This window comes from Patiria miniata, unplaced genomic scaffold (assembly GCF_015706575.1).
Source record: "Patiria miniata isolate m_02_andy unplaced genomic scaffold, ASM1570657v1 HiC_scaffold_3, whole genome shotgun sequence".
In the NCBI taxonomy this organism is placed as follows: domain Eukaryota; kingdom Metazoa; phylum Echinodermata; class Asteroidea; order Valvatida; family Asterinidae; genus Patiria; species Patiria miniata.
Window position 1 is genome coordinate 28,612,829 of NW_024037069.1, and position 20,579 is coordinate 28,633,407.

At 40.5% G+C, this 20,579-nt stretch overlaps 1 protein-coding gene across 1 annotated transcript; it reads left to right on the forward strand.

Moving 5' to 3' along the window:
- Nucleotides 1–366: 366 nt before the first annotated feature.
- Nucleotides 367–19,890, forward strand: LOC119736628 (DNA repair endonuclease XPF-like). The gene is made up of 21 exons (XM_038210642.1): nt 367–395; nt 482–652; nt 1,582–1,621; nt 2,468–2,581; nt 3,172–3,267; nt 5,394–5,449; nt 5,926–5,979; nt 6,643–6,712; nt 7,550–7,646; nt 8,008–8,076; nt 9,244–9,419; nt 9,827–9,970; nt 10,962–11,122; nt 11,999–12,092; nt 12,801–12,938; nt 14,227–14,370; nt 14,879–14,965; nt 15,853–16,026; nt 17,342–17,482; nt 18,230–18,363; nt 19,460–19,890. The coding sequence occupies exons 1-21, from the start codon at nt 367–369 to the stop codon at nt 19,692–19,694; spliced, it is 2,424 nt and encodes an 807-aa protein (XP_038066570.1). The 3' UTR covers nt 19,695–19,890.
- Nucleotides 19,891–20,579: the final 689 nt, after the last annotated feature.

Here is a 20,579-nt window from a genome sequence, read left to right on the forward strand (position 1 = left end):
AAAACGAGCCCTCTTTTGTTGGCGCACGGAGCTTGTAGGCTGGCATTATATGAATATTGAAATTTCCTTGGCTGAATAATATGTTGGGTCTTGACAGAATACTATTTGGTTTGGTAAACTTACTTGTTTTTACCGAATGGAATAATGCCTTGAATCTGCGTTATCTCAAAAGACCAATGTTCTTAAAAATGACTTAAGTTACAAATGGTCGAATGTATACTCAATCTGAAAAAAACCAAACTCAATATTAAAAATAGGACTCAAAATTGGATCAAGCACAACCCTCCAACGTTTCCAGTCTAGAGCTATGTCTGGTTACATTGTGTTCCTCTTGCCAATCTTTTTAACCCATATTTTGGAGAATTCATGTTCCACCAGTTCTCCAATGGGCCCTGGTAAACCACTTGGGCCGTGAATCACAACAACTTGTCATTTCACAGCTACGGTACCCACTCATTTTTGATTGATTTTTGTTTTCTAGGATCATAGAGTCCTGCCAGGAGGCATTTATCCTGCGTCTGTACCGTCAGAAGAACAAGACGGGATTCATCAAGGCGCTGTCAGACCAGCCGCAGTCCTTTGCTGCCGGCTTCTGCCAGCTGGAGCGAGTCATGCGTAACCTGTTCGTCCGCAAGCTCTTCCTCTGGCCAAGGTAGCCTGGGTCAATCTTGTGAACTTTTTACAAACTTAAAGGTAGAGCAGATCACTTGCATCTATCCAGAAAGTAACTGACGAAATTATTGTTGAAAAGCTTACGTGATTTAAAGATAGTTATGGCAATAAACTCCCTGTGAAATTATTCTTTCTGGCATGCTGTCATTTTGAAAAAAAAAACAATTAGAGAAGGCCATTTCCAAAGATGCGTCAAGTGACACGTTTTTAGAAATTTCCGTTAGTAGTTGGTTTGTTATTGGGCGAATCTGTGAATGGGTGTGCGCACAAGCATTGATACAACGCACATGCTTGCGCGGTTGCTATTATTTGTCGGTTCAGTGCGTGACATCGCGTAGCTGCAATCGGCTAAATGAGAACGTGTCCGGGATGCTGATTTCGGGCGCAATTCAAAACATGACTCTCAGCAACTTTTGAATTGAAACCGAGATCCTAGAATATTGTCTTCTCAGAATATACTGCATGCACTGAGCTAACACTTCATCAGGTTAGTTGTTAAGCAACTGTTTTTAGATTTTGAGCACTTTTGTTGCTTCAAACAAAAAAAATGCACAAATGACAAATGATGTACGCTACCTTTAAAAAAGGTATTCAAAGGTATTACTTGCTGGTCTTCTGAAGGACAAGGACTCTGAAGTTATGGAACCTTATAGACAAAAAAATCTGACTTGGTTCTCCCTTCCACTATCCCCTACCCCACCCAATCCCACCCCCCACCCAACTCCCAAAACCCATCCTTAAAAACAGTCACGTAAATCTTGAGGAAGTCAGTCATCATTCATAATTTGGTAAAAATCATCGATTTTTTTCCCCCATTACAACTTATCCTAATTATTAGTATACAAACTGCCGCTGCTTTTATTTTCATACTTTGTGATAAACAACTGTCTCTTATTTTTTTGGCTTTAGGTTCCATGCATCTGTAACTGATTTCATGGATGCACATAAGGTGAGCTAAGAGTAATAAAAATTTTAAGAAGTCAATTCCTTCCCCTTTTATGCTTTATAATGATTCTTGAGAAAGAACTTAAAATTTACATCATGCTGCACCCAACTCATCTGAAAGCATTAGATCAGTAGCAGATTGGGACCATGCGTGCTGAAAAACACGCAAAACGAAATCCTACCAACTTAACTCACTCTTTAGCCAGCAAAATTCTCCAAAATTGTCATTGGGCAAAGACAAGGTCCTCAGTATTTCACAAACCAAGATTGAAGTCTCAATTCAGTTTTTAAAGACTTTTCTTCAATTTTTTTTGCACATCAGAGGGAAGTCAAGTGATTTCAAATTGAGGTTAAAGACTTGGTAAATGTCCCACCATGGTCCCAATCATGCCAAATGTTTGAAAAGACTGACCGCTTCATTAGTCTGGTGGCTGACTATGGGGAAATATGTAGAAATAGAGACCAGTACCGGACATGCCAGATGTTTCAATGTGCACAGTTGATGGATGCAGTACTGAAGGGTTGTTGGACTGGTTGTTTCAGGTGCCAGTCTATTTCCTTGTGTTGCATCTTTTCTCGTACGCAGCATTGAGAGCCCCAAATATTCGGACTAGTTCAGCCAATACTTTACTTGTTGTGAAGCCTGTACAGTATTATTAACGGCTAGAACATACACTGCTTTCAGCCCAAGGTTAAAAAAGCTTAGAACCAAATGCTCTCTGTTTTTCTGTGCTGTCACAGACTAAATCTGGCACTAAACTTCAGGCTGGATTGAGTTTGACATCTCAGTTGAAAATGCAGTTGATTGCGGGTTTACATTGTGATATTGATTGTTTTGTTTTGTTCTCAGCCGGACGTAGTTGAGATTCAGCTGAAGCTGAGCCCCTCCATGCTGGCCATACAGACAGCTATCTTAGACATCATAGCTGCTTGCATCAAGGAGGTCCAACGATGCAACCCATCGGTAAGAAATCGATTCCTACTGAAGAGTTCCCCTTGGATGCCGATATCAAAGAGAGAACAACAAAATATTGTAGAAAACTCTATCTTCTTTGACATGTGTTTGTATGTACATACATGACATAAAACCCATAGAGTTCTTTTAATAGTATGTTTCGTATGTCCGTCTGTGAAGTTTATTAAGTTTATGTCCACTTCGTTTGTTTGTCTGTTTCTGTTTTCATTGTTTTGTTGTGTTTTGTCTTTGAATTTTTTTAGTCTTCCTTTTTTAGTATTGTTTATATGTATATATATATTTTTTGTTGTGTTTAAGGCATTCCGTTTATAAGCTCCGGCTTCTTGTGTAATGCCTCCACTTAGTAGTTTTTATGTAACAATTGTTTTGTTTTCTAAAGTGCTTATTCATGTGGAAATAAATGTTTCTGAAATGAAATGAAATGAAATTGTAAAGAATGTTAGACCAGATATAATATCAGCCTTTTGGATAGTCATTTTTAAGAAAACAAATTGCAAAAACCATTTCTGAAATATATTGTCTTCATGTGGCCAGACAGTATGTCTCGTAACTCATGCGTGGTACGTATCTGCTTACAGCTAGACAGCTCTGAAGTCACAGTGGAGTCGGCTATCGGTCGGAAATCCTTAGAGCAAGCTATACGGAGACAACTCCAACCCCTATGGCATCAATTGGTGAGGGAAAGTGTCATTTGTTTCCCCCTCTCCCCATGATAACATTTGTGGAAAGAATGTTGCAACCTGACACTACTTCAGCGGTTGTGTACAAAGTCTATGGAGAGTCAAGACAATTTTTTAAGTATTTCCTAACAAATTGGAAATGTTTCTCAAGCCCAGATTCATGTTTTACCATCATTTTTGCAATGACTGACCTTCATTGAGATGATATGTGAAGAAAAAGCAGCATCAGGTTGCAACATTCTTTCCATGTTTGCTTTGTCCTATCCCACTTCTGCTTCTACATGTTTGTAAACCCCTCCCCTCCCCTAACCACTGATCTCTATATAAAGACTGGATAGCGGATATGCATACAACATTCACACAGTAGACTTTGCATATTGACCAATTCGCCCCCAGTCTCACGAAGATGGCCGTGTATAATACGAACGTTCTACGCATAAATACGCGCGCGTTGTATCAACAGTTGACGCGCATTTTGGTCACGTACGCATATTATGATGTTCTAAAAGGGACACATTTCCGTATTGGTTATTATTTCAAAAAACGCCGAAAAAGTGATTTGCAGCATTTTAAAATTAACCACGACGTTACAAAAACTGTAGTAAACCTTGGTCAGTGGTGGTGGTCAAAATAAGTCAAGTGAACCGCGACGTTACAAAAGAAATCATGCTGTCTAGAAAGACAGCAACTTGTCCTTTGTAGATCACCAGCCGGTCTCACCAATATGGCGTCAAATTCATTCATTGTGTGGCTCTTTATTAGCTATCCAGTCTTTATATAGAGATCAGTGCCCCTAACCCATGCAACCCACAGCCTTCTGTGCCCTGAAGCCCACTACCCTGTACCAAATCCCAACTCTTATTTCTGTACCCAACCCACTGCTGCTGACCCCTTAAAAACAATAAACAAATAAAACTAGAAATGTATTGGTGAACAAACACCAGCTGGGCAATTCCACGGTTACTCACGTTACATTTTTGATGTACTTTTGAATTTCCTTGGGCTGTAATTACCTTACTGAAAAGGTTTAATAACTGTTATCCCCATGGTGGATAGAGTAGACCAAGACCTACCTAAGCACCAAAGATGACATACGGAAAAATTTGTTAAGTATGATAAAGAAGACGCACAAAATCGGTTACACATGTTACGAAAATGTAAGGTGAGTAACCGTGGAATTGCCCAGCTGTTTCATGATAAAAAGCGTCAGGGACCATCTTCGGGTGGTGGTCTAAGTGCCTGCCACGTCCAAAGTCAATCAGATGTACGAAAGTGCCAAAGTGTACTGATGGAAGAAAAACGTGTACAAACCCTATAGAGAAAAAGTGCATCTTTAGTGTGACGTAACTTGACACCGGACGACATCATCGTGATGAAAACCTTTGGCATACATCGTTAGGCCCCCCAAAAAAGGCTCCGGTTTCTGGTATGCGCGCGCGTCCCCGTTGCCATGCGCATTGGCAAAATGAAAAAGGTTTTTTTTCAATGTAAGATGAGGTCTCAAAACTGCCAAACTTACTGGTTTGACTGGAATCCTGCTGCTGCACAATTTTAACGTGTTCTTAGATGGGGTTACGATCGAGTATAAGCTTTATGTGGCCTCTCTGGACTCCCATAAATTTTGCACTAAATTTAGTGTGGCATCACTTGCAGTCATCAGCCGACATTTGAAGAAAAAGAAAGTAAAAAAAAAAGAAAGCTGTGTCGTCGCACCACTTTTGGGGCGAGCTCCATACCAGCAACCGAAGACTTTTGGGGGGGGCCTTAGGTGGTTGTCTATGTTTTTTGTGTGCCAAGTCTGAAGTCGATCAGATCTGAGTGTCAAAGTGTACAGATGGGAGAAAAATGTGTACAAAACCTATGGAGATGAGTCTGAAAAAGGAAAAAAAAGGGGGGGGGAAGGAAAAAAAATACTTCAAAACGAGAGAAAACGAGAGCTGTTTTGGCAGTGTGTACACCGAAACAACTTAAAAATGTTAACCATAAATCACATTTACAATTTAATTCTCGAAGTTTTCTCGCAAAGTTAGTGGCATACACAATTGTAGATATTTGGAGCATAAAAATAAGATATTTTTTTCTTGTTTCAATTCACAATACCTTGTTTTTCACCAATTTAGACCGCCACCACAAAACAGCTTATTGCCGACTTGAAGCTGCTCCAGATGCTATTGTAGTGAGTATTTTTAACCTTGAACGTTTCCTGCTGGCTTTTGAACACCAATCCAAAGTAATTGTAAGCAGTTAATAATGTGATGCGATCAAGCTAAATGAGTCGTTTGTTGGGAATTTTCATTTGGAGATGCAGGCCAAAATAGGGCCACTTCATCACATCACTTCATCACATCTCTTGGTGTTCCAACTTCATAATTTTTGAATTAAAGATGGTATCAGCATGCGGTTTTCACAGCAGTAATGCTGAAACTGTGTTTTTTCCATATCTGAAAAAAAGAAAGAAGTTGACCAGGGTCGACAAACGACTCATTTAGCTTGATCGCATCACAAAGTTAGGTCCATATGACACATGTGGGACCATACGTCTACTTTAAATATTGAAAATTGTGTTGATTTTTTTTTCAGATCATCTCAACACAGTGGTTATTAACCATGTGTGTGTACTTACTGTATTTATTGTGTGTTTTTGTTTCACAGCTACCTGACACAGTACGACTGTGTTACGTTTTATAATTTTCTGAAATCTCTAAGGTGAGTAAAATGCATTCAACTTTGAAATCATTACTTAGCCACATTAAAATAAGCCAAAATTGTGTGTTTTTTGTGTAATATTTGAAGAAAAATTCATCAAAACAATGTGAGTCGACTTTTTAAAGTGGTTGACATTTAACACGTTTACTCATTTAGCAATATGCTGAACGACCTACTAATATCCTGTTCATATCCTTTAAACCTGCTGAGCAAAAAAGTTACTGTCGACAAAAAAGTGGTACCTGACACTATAAGTGCCACAACTTTCAATAAAATAACACCACATAGTCGTGTGAATGTCTGTAATTTTTTCTTCTTCTAAGCTATTTGAATACTTGGTTGATGATCAAATATTTGAGTATTCGATATATTCGGGACAGCCCTACCCCCCTTCCACCAAATGATACATGTGGGTCGTGCAGCTTAGACCATTACATTAATTGACAGAGCCTGCATTGCATACCCAAATGAGTTTTCTCTTTAAACACGCATTCTCTGAATCTAAGATCTACATGAGAGCATCCTTCCAAAACTTGAAAGGGAAAAATCAAGGATCTTACAATGTGAGCCGTGCAGAAAAAGCAATTGTAGTCACTGTCCACATTCTGAGGCCTCTCTCAGTGAAAAATGTCAATCTCTATTTTGCATTTGTTTTTCCCACAGAACTAATGAGAAGACCGTAACCAATAACTCTGGTTGGCTGTTCATGGAGTCGGCTGAATCCATGTTTGTGGTAAGATTACTATGTTGTATCTTTCAACAAACTCTGGGGGGACAGTAGATGGTGCTTTGAAGACTGCACAATAGCACCTGTAAAGACACATCACAACCGCACGTCGGTTTGCTGAACATAAAGCACACACTAAATACGACTAATTTTGAACTTTGAAGTGCACAAATAAAGTGTCGTGTCTGCATATGAGATAAATGCCCCAAAGTGTGTTCTCACAACAGCAATGGCAGGCTTTCAAGTATTCCTACATTTGCCTACTTTTTTGTTTACCTTGCTCCTAACTTTTCCTACTTTTTTTTCTAGAAATAGAAATTCCTTCTTCTTCCTACTTTTCCTACTGTTGTCCCACAACTTCCGAAAAAAAAATCTCCTTGAATATTTTTCATAACGGTGTTACACACTGTCATATGTAAATCAAACAATGAAGGGTTTGGGCGCAGGAGTACTGCAACTGTACTTCCAAGAGCTTCGTTGAGGGTGGAGCACAAGTGTTGTGAGTACAGAACATGCCAAATAAAGCTTGTGATGCTGTGGACATGGGTGAGTATCAACCAAAACTGCTCCTGAAAGCCCGCAAAAGTCATACTTTTTTCCTGATTTTGTCCTATAAAGTCCTACTTTTTCAAATAAATTTGGATCCTACTGTTATCCTACTTTTTCACCTGGGTCTGCTTGAAAACCAGCAATGGGGCTTGAGTGGCCTTCAATATTGGAGCTCTTTGCCATTTGTACACAATTTTAGCATTTAGCATTATCAACGATTCCTATTATTTTACAGCATGTTAACATTAGGAGTTGTGTTTTTTATTCAGTAAATTTTTTTGTCATTTACTGCAGCATGCCAAAGAACGAGTGTATAAATTATCCAAGAAGGCGAAGGGAAAATCAACACAGGACAGCGAGGGTACCAGTGACAAGATACCAGCTACTCGTGGTAAATATTACTAGGAGATTGTGCATACTTAACTGTATTCAATTTCAAATGGTACAGAAATGCTGTCTTTGCATATTGGTAATTTGGTCAATGAATGTCGCATGACCTATGGCGGTTCTACGTCTGCATTAAAAAGCAGGAGGTCGTGGGTTCGAGTCCCACCCGAGTGATTTTTTTCCAACTTTCACTTTGGAGGTAACACACTGAGTATACAGTGTTTACACGTCGGTGAAGGCCAAAACCTTGTATTGAGTAGTCAATCTAATTAATATTCTAAATATCACCCTTTCAACTAATTCTTGCACAGTTTATATCGACTGTTTTTACCCACGGTTTTCATTTTTTTTTTTTGGTTTCTCAGAACTCAACCTGGAAGAAAACCCCAAATGGAAGGTGCTGTCTGAAATCATGGAGGAAATTAAACAAGAAAGTGCCTCTATGAGTAAGTTAGAGTTTACATTTTTAATAAGGTACAAGTGTATTACTATATTCATTTGAACAAACACTGTAGCTGTATATTGAACTATAGTATCAAAACAGAGCTCTTTGTACCACATTTGCCATTTGCCCACACTTAAAAACATTCCTCTAACATGCCTAAAGTGCTGTCGGTTTAAGCACTCTTAGTATATTAAAATTGATTAGGTGCACACAGTTGGTGTATTCGAAACCCCGTTCTGGAGTGACCCACAAACAGTGTACTCAGATTGCCGATTACGAACGCCCAAGTACTTGTGGAGTGCAGCTGGGTGAAAATTCAAGATGGCAGCCACCGTAATAAAACTCTGAATGAAAAGAAAGGAAAATGATTGATTTTATGAAAAAATTTAAATCTTGGCCATCTATAAATATTGGCAAAGACAAGCCCACTCTATGATCGCGTACAATTTTCTTTTTTTTATCATAACTGCTCCTGCACTTGATGAGTGCTTTCAATTTTATGCACAAAAATTAATGCAAGTTGCGGTAGGGGCCTAAATAAAGTCCGCCATCTTTGTTCTTGACATTCTTCATCTACACAACAATAAGTGGGGAGTGAAAATCTTGGTTCTCGTCATTCAAAACCCCATTCTCGTGATCATTTACACGAGAACGGGGTTTGAAATACGCCCAATGTGTTTCTGGTTTCTTGTGTCCCCATCTGTTCCTGCAATGATTACTTGAAGTGTGTTCAACTGTTCAGTATGATTTTTTTTGAAATTTCTTTTCAAGACTTATTTCAAAGATGTATCACAATCTAAATGGCTGGGTTGCATTACAATTGCGTGAAAAAAACTGCAGGATTATTACAGTGTAGTCTGTGTTGGGAGAAAAACAAAAGTCTTTTTGATTCAAGATTTAATTCTGCCCAAAGCCAGTTCGGTATTTCAACTGCGCATGCGCACAATGAAATGGGTCACGACTCATTCTGATAATCGAAGGTGCATGAACGCTCATGGAGACGGACGCATGACGCTCGTGTGTTAATTACAAGCAAAATGGACGTCCTCGTAACATCGCGTATCATCACGTCAGCGATTTTATCCCAACTGACCTTTGACAGGGACTACTTCATTGAGATACTGAACTGGCTTATTGTTCGCTACTTTGTACATAGACTCAGAATTTAACAGTAACCGCATCCTGATCTGTGCCAGCGATGACAGAACCTGTGCACAGCTGAAGGAATACCTTCAAGATGGCGGACAGAAACTGCTGCAGAGACTGTATGCAAAGACGCTAGGGGACCAGTCAGGCAGGGATACCGGTGACGTCCAAGGAGCAAAACAGATGGTAATTGGCCTTACAGTGGAATGAATAACAGAACACATTGGAAGATTTTCTCTTTGTCAATTTGCGATTATGTTTTTGTTGTAGTTACGAAATAAATTTTCAGGTAATATATATAGCAAAGCTTTATTCGCAGGACCAAAGCAATCTTGAAATTTCCTTTTTACTCAAAAGATCTTGGCCATCTTGAGCCTACAGTGCTTATACAAATTTGTCAATGAATGGCAAATCCAATATCCAAACATCTCCCCAGTGCAAAAGTTCCCAAAAAAGTCAAAGCTTTGTCTTTTATACAAAGTTTTATACAATTGTTCTTTTAATTCCTCTCTCAGATACATCATATAATTGAAAGGAAAAAAACATAGAATAAGTATATCTTGATCCCAAAATTACAATTTTGCTTTGTTTAGCCCAACAAGGCCGGGAAGAATCAGCCAACCAGGGGAAGAAGGAAAGCCAGAGGTCAAAGGTCGGAAAAGGAGGATACCAGCGATGCCAAAGAGAAAACACTCACCCTGACGCAGATGGTGCGAGCTAAAGGAGGACCACAGGAGGTGAGGGCTTAGAATGGTTGAAAGACTAGAGGTTCATTTCATGATGTCTTCTGAAAACAAAAACAAATCTTGTCCTTCATGCACTACTCTGTCTCCTTGAAATAACTTCATGAGCTGTCTTGCAATGATTTTCATTTCTGTCTCTTGTGCTGTCTTAAAGCTACAGTCCATCATTTGCAGCTTTCCAAAAAGTAACTGATGTAATTCTTGTTAAAAAACATACTTGGTTGAAAGATAGTAAGAGTTCTGAACTCCCTATGAAATTATTCTTTCTGGCAAGATGTCATTTTGAAGAAATCAACAAAAGAAGGCCTTTCCAACGGTTCTTTTTTTTTACTTGACGAAGCACGCGCAAGCGTTGGCACGACGCACACGCGCGTGCGCGGTTGCTATAATTTGTTGGATCAGTGCGTGACATCGCGTAGCTGCAATCGGCTCAGTGAGAACGTGTCTTTGACGCTGAATTCAGGCCCAATTCAAAACATGATTCAGCAACTTTTGATTTGAAATCGAGAATGCTGTTTTTCTCAAAATATACAGCTGAAGCTGAGCTGAAACTTCATCAGGTTAGTTGTTCAGCACCCTTCTTTAGATTTTGAGCATGTTTGTTGCTTCAAATGGACAAAATGCTCAGATTACAAATGATGGACTATACCTTTAAAGCCAAGAAGAATCATGGCAATTACCAGGAAAGTACCTAAGTAAAAATGTAATGATAGAGAATACGTTCAAAGTGAAGATATGACTTGTATTAATTACCACGTGAAATTGTTTCGCGCGAAGCGGTAATATTTTGGGGAAAATAGCATTGAAGGTGGTTTGCATGAACAGTGGAATCCAGTTAAGAATCCAGTTTAGTCCTTCCAAGTGGTTTCTGCCAACTGTCTCTATGAGAGGATAATTGTGAACAGAATGCATAATATTCCTATTCGTAACAGTTACAAAATTTCGGGAAATAAAGGGAATGTGGTTTTGCTCTATTCTCCTGCAGGGATCAGCCAGTGAAGATGATGATAACGATGTAGAAATGGAGTCTGCCGATGATTCGGAGGAGAGACAGGATGAGGAGTTACTGCTGGTATCATCTCCCGAGGCCTACTATGGAATCACCGCCTCACCGCTGACTGTCATACACCCACTGCATGGATGCAAGTAAGCACTGCTGGAGATCCATCCTTGTGAAAGTTTTTTTTATTATTATTATTATTAATCATTTCTGGTAATGAAACCAAGGATTCCTCAAAAGTGCCCTAGGCACTGTAGCTCGCAAGCCTGAAGAAACCTGTGGAGAGAAGACAATGAGAAGAAGTTACAGTTTTAGAGGTGGGAGGAAAAGCCCAGAAGAATATTCTGGGGAAAACCCACGGTATCAGGCAGGGACTGAAAACCCAATCCACATATTGGCCCAGGCGGGATTCGAACCCGGGTCACAGCGGTGGAAGGCGAGGAAAGTACCGCTACGCCAACCTGACTCCCCTGTAATCTAAGGGTTAAGATGTCTGATTTGTGATCTTGCCTTAGAGAATGTCGATTTGAAACCTGCTAGGTGCTTGCAACTTCCTGCCAGGCACCCACTTTTCCCCACTAGAAAAGATTTGTAAGAAAGATCAGTCCAGTGTCCCCCTTTCACCTGCTTAAGTATCAGCTACTGTGAGTATACCTATTGTATTATCTGAGAGGAGTGCTGAACATGCAGCATTAATTTCTAGCATTTTCACTGTTGAGGAGCATATTTGACCACTGAGTCCATAAAGCCACATTGGCAAAACTGCATTGAAAAGAGTTGGTTAACTTTAGGTGAAGTAAACCCGTTTCTAATGCACACCAGTCAAGGCTAGTGTGCATGTCTTTGCCAATTTGTCATATCATCAGGTTTATCACAATGTACTGCAAAGAGCTAGAAGTTTTAAGTTGCTATTTGAAGACGGCTGCGCCAGCAATGTTTGTGCTGTTAGTACTCGTCATGCTCGTAGACCAATGGCTCAGTGATTGACTTTGTTCATTATGTCTTGACATCATCTGTTGCAGAGATCCTTACAGCTTAAGCAAGACACTGCAGGAAGTACAGCCGATGTTTGTCATCCTGTACGATGCTGAAATACAGTTTGTCAGGCAGCTGGAGGTGAGACTAGTAACTATTACAGTACTTCATGCCGAGCTTATTCCTGTCCTAAATAAATATGATTGTCTTTAATCATGTCGGCAAATAAAAAAACATTGTCCCGTTCTTGACAATATTTGTCTTGTTTCTCTATTAAAGTTGGTGTATACGTGCTTGTTCAAAATTTGGATTTTCTTTTCCAAACGAAATTTAAAGGAATATAATGTCCTGTAACAAATAAATTTGCTTGTTTGTTTTTGCAGGCCTTTATACAGTTTTAAAAAGTGGTTTTAAATGGCGCGCTCCTTTTCAGAAATTGCGCACACTATTCAGAACGAGTTAGGAGCGTCCCGCTCTTAATTTAAAAGTTGAAATTAATTAATTGATTACTTGTCATCGGTCGATTTTTTCGTGCGATGTCTCATTGGAAAGCTCATAACTAATGTAGTGCTAGAAAATTATCAATTCAATTTGAAAATCTATTTTTCAAGGTGCCACATCCAAAAAGCATGTATACATCAACTTTAATATCAGCGAGTAATAAGCCTGTAAAGTATTGCTGTTAAATCGCTCCGAAATTTCAACAGGCAATTTCTCTGTTTCACCTTTTTGACAACCTGAACTTCAGATGGGCATAATTTTTGCCATGGAAAGTGTGTTTTTAAAAATTGAATCATTGTCACATATGTATTTTGATGCACATTTTGTATGAACTGGTTTGTGTTGCAGGTATTCAAGGCCAGCAGGCCAGGCCATCCTCTCAGAGTCTATTTCCTCATCTACTCAGGCTCCACTGAAGAGCAGCGCTACCTGACCAGCCTACGCAAGGAGAAACAAGCCTTTGAGCACTTGATCAGAGAGAAGGCCGTAAGTACAACGATCACAATTCCAATTCAACATAATACTGCCTGAAACACAGCATAAGTAACCTTTCAGGTTCAGAATTGAGGCCGATTCAAACTCGGCAAGAAAATGAACGCAAACTTGAATTTGCGACTTCACTGCAAGTTTTGCACTGTGAATACGCAAACGTTGAATACATTTCAACTCCGTCAAATTAACTTCGCATTCACATTCGTGTGAAGTAGAAACCAGCTTTTAACCATTACATTTTTGTGACTAAACTGTTTGGCAGTCATTCATTTCAATTCTTTCCAGTCCTTTAAAATCAACAAGGAATATGAAGTGATCAGGTTTTGCTATCTAGGTGATATGATAGATGCTGGGGTAGGAGTGGCGGCTGCAGTGACTGCAAGGATACGAAGTGGTTGGAAAAAGTTTTGTGAGGTGGCCCCCTTCCTGACCTCCAGAGCACCACCCCCAAAAGTAAAAGGCAAAGTGTACGCTGCGTGCATACGGAAATGCATGACCTACAGCAGCGAACAGGGCCATTAAGGAAAGACAACGTCTCACCCCACAGTGTGGGAAAAATGGACGTTAAATGGAAATAACGATAATGACGAAGGAGGTCTCCAAGAATTTTCAGTAAAGTCTTGGTAATAGGACTTGATACCCCCTGAAAGTTTTAGTATAAAAAATGTGTAATTTGTTTACTTCACAGAGGGGGGGTTAGAAGATTCGGGAAAGATTTGTTATTATCCTTTCAAACTCTACATGATTCTCATTTCGCAAAAATGCCAGGTGGAATCAAATCAGTGTGTTTTGTACACATCTTTACTCCAAGCGTTAATTTCTTTTTCCAATAATTTCCTGGTAACTGTTTTAGGTAAACACTATTAGAATCAATGCACTTGTAACCTTTTCAGGTATGCAACTTTTTCTTTGATCACTTGATTTTCTAATTTTTTTTTTAATTTTCTCTTGAATGCCATTCAAAATTGAAAAACACTGGAGAGAGTCTTGTGAAGCTTGGAGTTTCTCTTTTTTTGTGAGTTCTCAGTTGCATGCAGGCTTTTCCATCTTCCCATGAAAATCCCACCACGAAAATCAACGTTTTCGATCTCTGGCTGTGCTCCGTGGTCAGACATTGGTCGAATGGCAGCTGCCAATGGCGAATGCCTTCAGCTCGACCACGTTGTAGCCACGTTCTTTGCAATTCAGCTTCTCAGCTGCAAGTAAGGATGATTAGCCCCCCAAATTATTGTTATAACTTCCCTTTACAAAAATGTAATGAGAGGGATATAATTTCTCGCAGACCATGGTGTTATCAGAGGAAGTGGAGGGCCACGGGGACACGGCACCGCAGCTGAACAGGGACCAACAATCAGCCACTGGTTCCCTGCAGAGTAGCAGTAGCAGAGCTGGTGGGCGTCAGTCACAGGGACAGGTGCAACAGAAGGTGGGTTCAAAAGAGAGAACAGATTCGATCATAATTAAATTGTGTCTCCAAGTGTTTTGTAGTCTTCCTTTTTTTTCTTTTAAAAAAATATATATTTGGGTTTATGTTGTGAAAAATGGAGAATGAGGTGACATTTGAAGAGAGGCCGTCTTCCATCTCTTTGACCTTGGTTTTCATTCCCTTTTTTTGCAATAAAACTCTGGGTTTCCGCCCAACTTCAAACACTTTCTTCCCTGTCTAGGTTTCCAAGCTTTGTGTTTTAGAAGAATCGTTAGGTTTCACAAACAGTAAGAATTAAATAAAAAATAATAATAATAACTTTTTGGCATCTTATTTACCATATTTTCCAAATCTGAATTTTTGATTTGGCCAAGACACATGCAATGTGCTTTATATAAAGCGCATTTTACACAAAGTCCCAATGCGCTCTGTTACTTTGCTTGCGAGGCTCTAGGATAAAATTGAGAGTGTTACTTTTGACTTTAATTGTTCTTTTGAACTGTTGTAGGTGATTGTTGACATGCGTGAATTCCGGAGCGAACTTCCTTCTTTGATTCATAAGAGAGGAATTGACATTGAACCAGTTACCATCGAGGTATGCCATTCTCAATTCTTCATAGAAAACTGACACTAGTTCGCATCGTTTTTGGCTAGCATCGTTTTTGGCTCTTGGCCTTCCGAAGACTCTTCAACCAGGATTCATCTGTGACACCCCTCTGTTCATGATCCAAGAGATGTCTGTTCATCTACTCAGCACCCTTGCATTAGAAAGGCTCTTCAACCAGGATTAATCTTGGACACTTACTCCTTACAGCTGTGTGCATGATCTTCAAAATGCTTCTTTTGGCAAAAGAGCATACACTATCAAATCACTTCCTTTGAATTTTGAGGGCTCTCCAACCAAGATTCACCATTTAATGCCCTTATAGCTGACAATAAAATATATATATCACTCCCTCTCTGGCTGGCAAATTTTAGCTACGCCACAGCAGTCAAAATAAATCAAGTTATTGTTTTTAACCATTAAGAATTCCTTTGTTCATTTGATATAGCCGTGCTTTGACTGGAGGTGATTGATATGTTGGCTGTGTATACCTATCAGTTACCTCTTTAGAAAGTTGATGGAATTTGACTGGTCACAGTGTTTAAACGAATGCGATCGGACTGTTTTCTACTAGTCTGTTTACAAATGCACGGCAGAGAAAGTGGAAGACATTTTTGACTGTCTGCAACTGATCAAACAATAGGAGAGTTTTAATTCTCCAGTGGATATATGAATAGGAGAGGAAAGCAGAAGCTATCGAAGGCTTTTCAACTGCAATACATCCAAGACATTTCATTATCACGCAAGTTTGGCATATCCCAAATTCTTAAACCTGCAAACAGACAATTTTTGTTAGCAGCCAATTCAGCTCCTTGGCAGGAAGGGTCTTTATTCAGGATATATCAATAATTACGAACTTCGTAACATTTATCCAACAGGTAGGTGATTACATCCTAACCCCAGACGTGTGTGTTGAGAGGAAGAGTGTTAGCGATCTGATCAGCTCCTTAGCATCCGGCAGACTCTTCAACCAATGCACGTCCATGACACGCTACTACAAACACCCTGTGCTGCTCATCGAGTTTGACCCCAAGAAGTCTTTTTCACTGCAAGTAAGTCCAAAATGAGGGTTTTTATTTCTTCTGACCCGCTAGCTCTCAAATCAATCTTAAAGGGAATGTACAACATTTGCTCTTGCTGCAATTTTCAGTAGTAAATGGATTTGGGGGATTAGTATGTTATAGCAAATATTGTTGAACTGACTTGTTTCACGGTTTGGGCTTGTACACGCTGGAAAAACCAAGAAAAACATCATGTTCTTGTAGTCTGGTTCCCTGACCCCACTTAAAAAGAAACAGAGCAGTTCGTCAACTTTGGGGAACAGAGAATCAGTCTGGCAGGCTTGTACCCCTCCACAGGTGTGTAGTCAATTGCAAAGAAAATGCGGAAAAACTAATTATGAAAAATGAAGAGCAGTTTTTGAAAAAAAACAGTTTTCTCCAACGCTGGTCGGCCAACCTGCGTTGGAAAAATACCACTTTGCTTGAAAATGTCAGCACACCGGAAGCCATGATTTTACAGGGTGCTTTAGAATACCATTCGCTAACCATCCAGTGAGATATTTCGTGATAATTTGACCATTTTGTTCTTTGATGTTTGCAAATGTTGTATCTTCCCTTTAAGTTTGTAAGCATGACAAGAGCTGAAGGTTTGCATTGTGAAGTCGGTAATAGTAGTAAGTTTAAGGTTGCACTACGTTGCAAGAAAGCTCATTTTTGCTCTGTCTGTCTTCTCATGACGTCAGAGAATACTGTCACAAAAGATGGGTCTCCAAAAGTTCTTTTCAGAACCGCGCAAAGTTACACAAGAGATTTCAAGTCTCATGTTGCAATCACAAGCTTACTTTTATTAGGTACGCATGTTTGTTTTGTACTACGTACTAGCTCGGTTTTAGTGCTGCAAACAATTTGGTTCACTGAAAGCTTTGATAGTGCTGGACCATAAGTGTTGTGGAATATATTTTCATCATCATCATTGGGCGGCCGCAGCCGAGATGGATGAAACCAAACTCTTTCAGACTCTCTTGTCCGCCATGGCCGTGGTGATGTCATCAACATGCTGGCTCACATTATTGCATACAGTGTCGACGTAGTTGAGGGGTCTCCTCCCTCTGTTGGGGCAAGGCAATCTCCAGCAGATGAGGTCGCAGACAACTTGCTCTTTGGCTCTGTAGCAGTGGCCGGCAAGGTGGACTCTGCGTTGTGCCCCTGTAGTTGAGATAGGTTGGATGTTGCCATAAATTTCTGCCTTGAGCAGCATGAGCAGCATAATTTCGCCAGTCATAACATACTGACGACTATGAAGCGTATGTGACCAAAATTGGTTGTTACATTTGCTGAATTTGTGTCACTTTCTATTTTCTTCCAGTCCAAAAGCACTGCCTCCAAGGAGATCACCTATCAGGACCTGTCCTCTAAGATTGCCCTACTCACCATGCACTTCCAAAAGCTCAGGATCCTGTGGTGCCCCAGCCCTCATGCCACTGCACAACTGTTTGAAGAACTCAAGGTACTAGACATTCCAACCCCTCGGTGATAAAGAGATCATCCTTGATGATACCCTCCCAGTTGCAAGGCTTTCCTGCCAGATACCTGCTTTATTTCACCCTCAAAAGAATTTGTTTCATCTGGAAATCTGTAATTAAATCTGTTATTAAATTATTTCCCATTTGATGCTTATAGGTATAGTCCATCATTTTTTATTTTGTGCATTTGTTTGAAGCAACAAAAGTGCTCAAAATCTAAAGAAGGGTGCTGGACAACTATGATGGAGTTTCAGCTCAGTGAATTGCTGTACATGCCAAGAAAACAATATTCTAGGATCTCGACTTCATATCAAAAGTTGCTGAGTCATGTTTTGAATTGGGCCCGAATTCGGCGTCCGAGACAAATTCTCACTGAGCCAATTGCAGCTACGCGATGTTGCGCACTGAACCGACGAATTATAGCAGGCGTGCATGTATGCGATGTGTCAAAGCTTGCGCGCTCTTCGTTAAATAAAAATTAAAAAAACTACTAACAAAAATTGCCAACGATGGGTCTTTAGACACTAGGGTGGCCCACCGTCACCAGCAAAAAAATATCAGGAATTTTTGGCAACATTTGCATAATTATTTTTCCAAAGTGGAATGAATGCACCCCTTTGTAGCCACTGCCACAGTTGATGTTTGAGGCACCCAGCCCTGGTGCACTAGCCAACTAAGCAGGTATTAATAATAGCTTTCTTACCCCTTTCGTTTGGCGTTCTTGTATTAAGGCTGGGAGGGAGCAGCCTGACGCTGCTGCAGCTGCCACAGTGACAGCGAGCGAGGAAGCCCAGCAAGCCAGGTACAACCACGGACCCTACGACATGCTGCTCAAGATGCCTGGGGTCAATGTCACCAATTGCAGGTCAGTGTCTTGTGGCGGAAGTTAGGCTCCTCTTCTCCATAATATGGCGTACATTTTGGTGGAGGAAGTTTAAATCCCAATTGACTGGATTTAAGTTTAATTTTCAAATAAAGCATGGAAGGGATTTTGTGAGATCAGCTCTACTATAGAGAGTTTCTTATCACTGCCTCGGAATGCCTCCATAAAGTGAAATATTGATGGTAATAAATAATTTCACAATGGGAGCTGAAATTTGTATTTGCGCTTGGCTTCATGCTGACCTCATCAATGGATGGTCTATCATGTTTATTCAGACTATGAGTGTGCATGCAAACTGCATAACATTGATCCTCACTAATTCTACCATACATGCCATACTGGCAATTCCCAGTACAGTCCACCACCAACAGGTTGCCACGGAGAGTCCATTATTTTTAAAGTTTACAGTCGACAAAAACATGGCCGAATTGTCGTAATGTGAACGAATGTCAGTAGACAACTTGAGGAAATGTTTGATAGATCAGGGCAAAGAACTCTGCCGCCTTAAAAAAAAACACCATCTTTATTAAAAGAAAAGAAAAGAAAAACATACTCGAATCATACGCTTACAAAGCTACTGATCGTACAAACTGACGATTTTAAGTGTCCCACACTATGGCAAATTTGTCCACCGTCTCCCACAATGCACTGTGAAAAATTTACACTCCATGGTACCTCTTGGCATGGGCGTCGCCAGGATTTTTTCTAGAGGGGGGCAAAAAAAAATTTTGCCAAAAAATGCTTGTATTTCTCAACACATTCTCGATTTATCAGTTTTAGAGGGGGCACTTGCCCCCCCCCCCCTTGCCTTCCCCGCGACGCCCATGCCTCTTGGTGGTGCACTGTATTGGGAATTGCCTGTTTTGGCCTCCCTTTTTTTTATCGGATTGGCCACAAACTAAGCACTTGAAAGAACCAGTGTCCTACACATTGAAAGAATCCTGAATGTTTAAGTCAGGTAGTAAGTTACTGCTCCTGCACAAAGGCACCTGCCAAAAGATGGTGTTTTTCAATCAAAGTGCCCTCAGCACTCTAACGTGCAAATGAGCTAATCGTTTTGATATGTAATTTTTTGCAGGCGTCTTCTCAAATGTGTCAGCGATTTCACAGAGCTGAGTGCGATGAGTCAGGAGCAATTGGCCGAGACGTTGGAGCACAGTGGGAACGCATCGTTGCTGTGGAACTTCCTGCACTCCAAGGGCTCAACAGCGAGCAAGGATGCGGCCAAGACAGCCAATCCACAGGGGAAGTTCCAGCGGGGCGGCAAGAGACCGTTTTATGGGAAAAAGAGAAAGGGGGTCACCAAGAGATGACGTCGATACACGTTTTCTATTTGTGGGGGGCGGGGTGGGGGGGGGGGGGAGTCTGGTTCTTGGAAGTCAAATCCTGCTCCAAGGAGGTGAAAGCAGGAGGTCTTGGGTTCGAGTCCCACCCGAGTGATTTTTTTCCAACTTTCGCTTGGGAGGTAACACACTGAGTATACAGTGTTTATACGTCGGTGAAGGGGGGGGGGGGGGGGAAAAAGAAGCCTAATTTGAGGTGATTTCATTGAGTTTAGGCCCGTCTCCATTCACATCTGGGATGAGTTCCAGACAAGTTGGGGACAATGTATCGGGTATAAGTTGCAGGAGTTTGAACAACTTTTGAGCAGTCTTCCTGCACTGATGTTTTCAGTATCAGAGAGGCAAGCAGTTGCTAATGAAAATTCCCAAATAACATGTCCTGGGCAATGCGGAGCTTCTTCTGGACAAAGTGAGTGATTCTATCGACAGCTTGTCCGGAACTCGTCCCAGATATGAATTGAAACAGGCTCTTGAAATGTTTGTGGTGGTCAGCCACTATTTACTTTAATACTTCAGGGAGTTATCAAGTATACAAAAAATGAGTAGCTCAGAGTGAAATGGAAGGAATATTATTGCAAGGAAAAATCTGGACTTTTCCATTTCACGAGGCGAAGCTGAGTGAACTGGAAAAGTCCAGATTTTACAGAGCGATAATATTCCTCCCATTTCACAATTTAAAGCCACTCTATATTTGTTTTGTATCACAGACAATACGCACTATGCGTAATGCTGAACGCGCACGCCAGCATGCATTTGCACACAAATACTGCGTCATGGAACTAGCATCGATCCTAACTGTTCAATAGTATTTCCCATTCCCCCATTGGCGAATGGGAGTTCTGCCAATCAAATGAC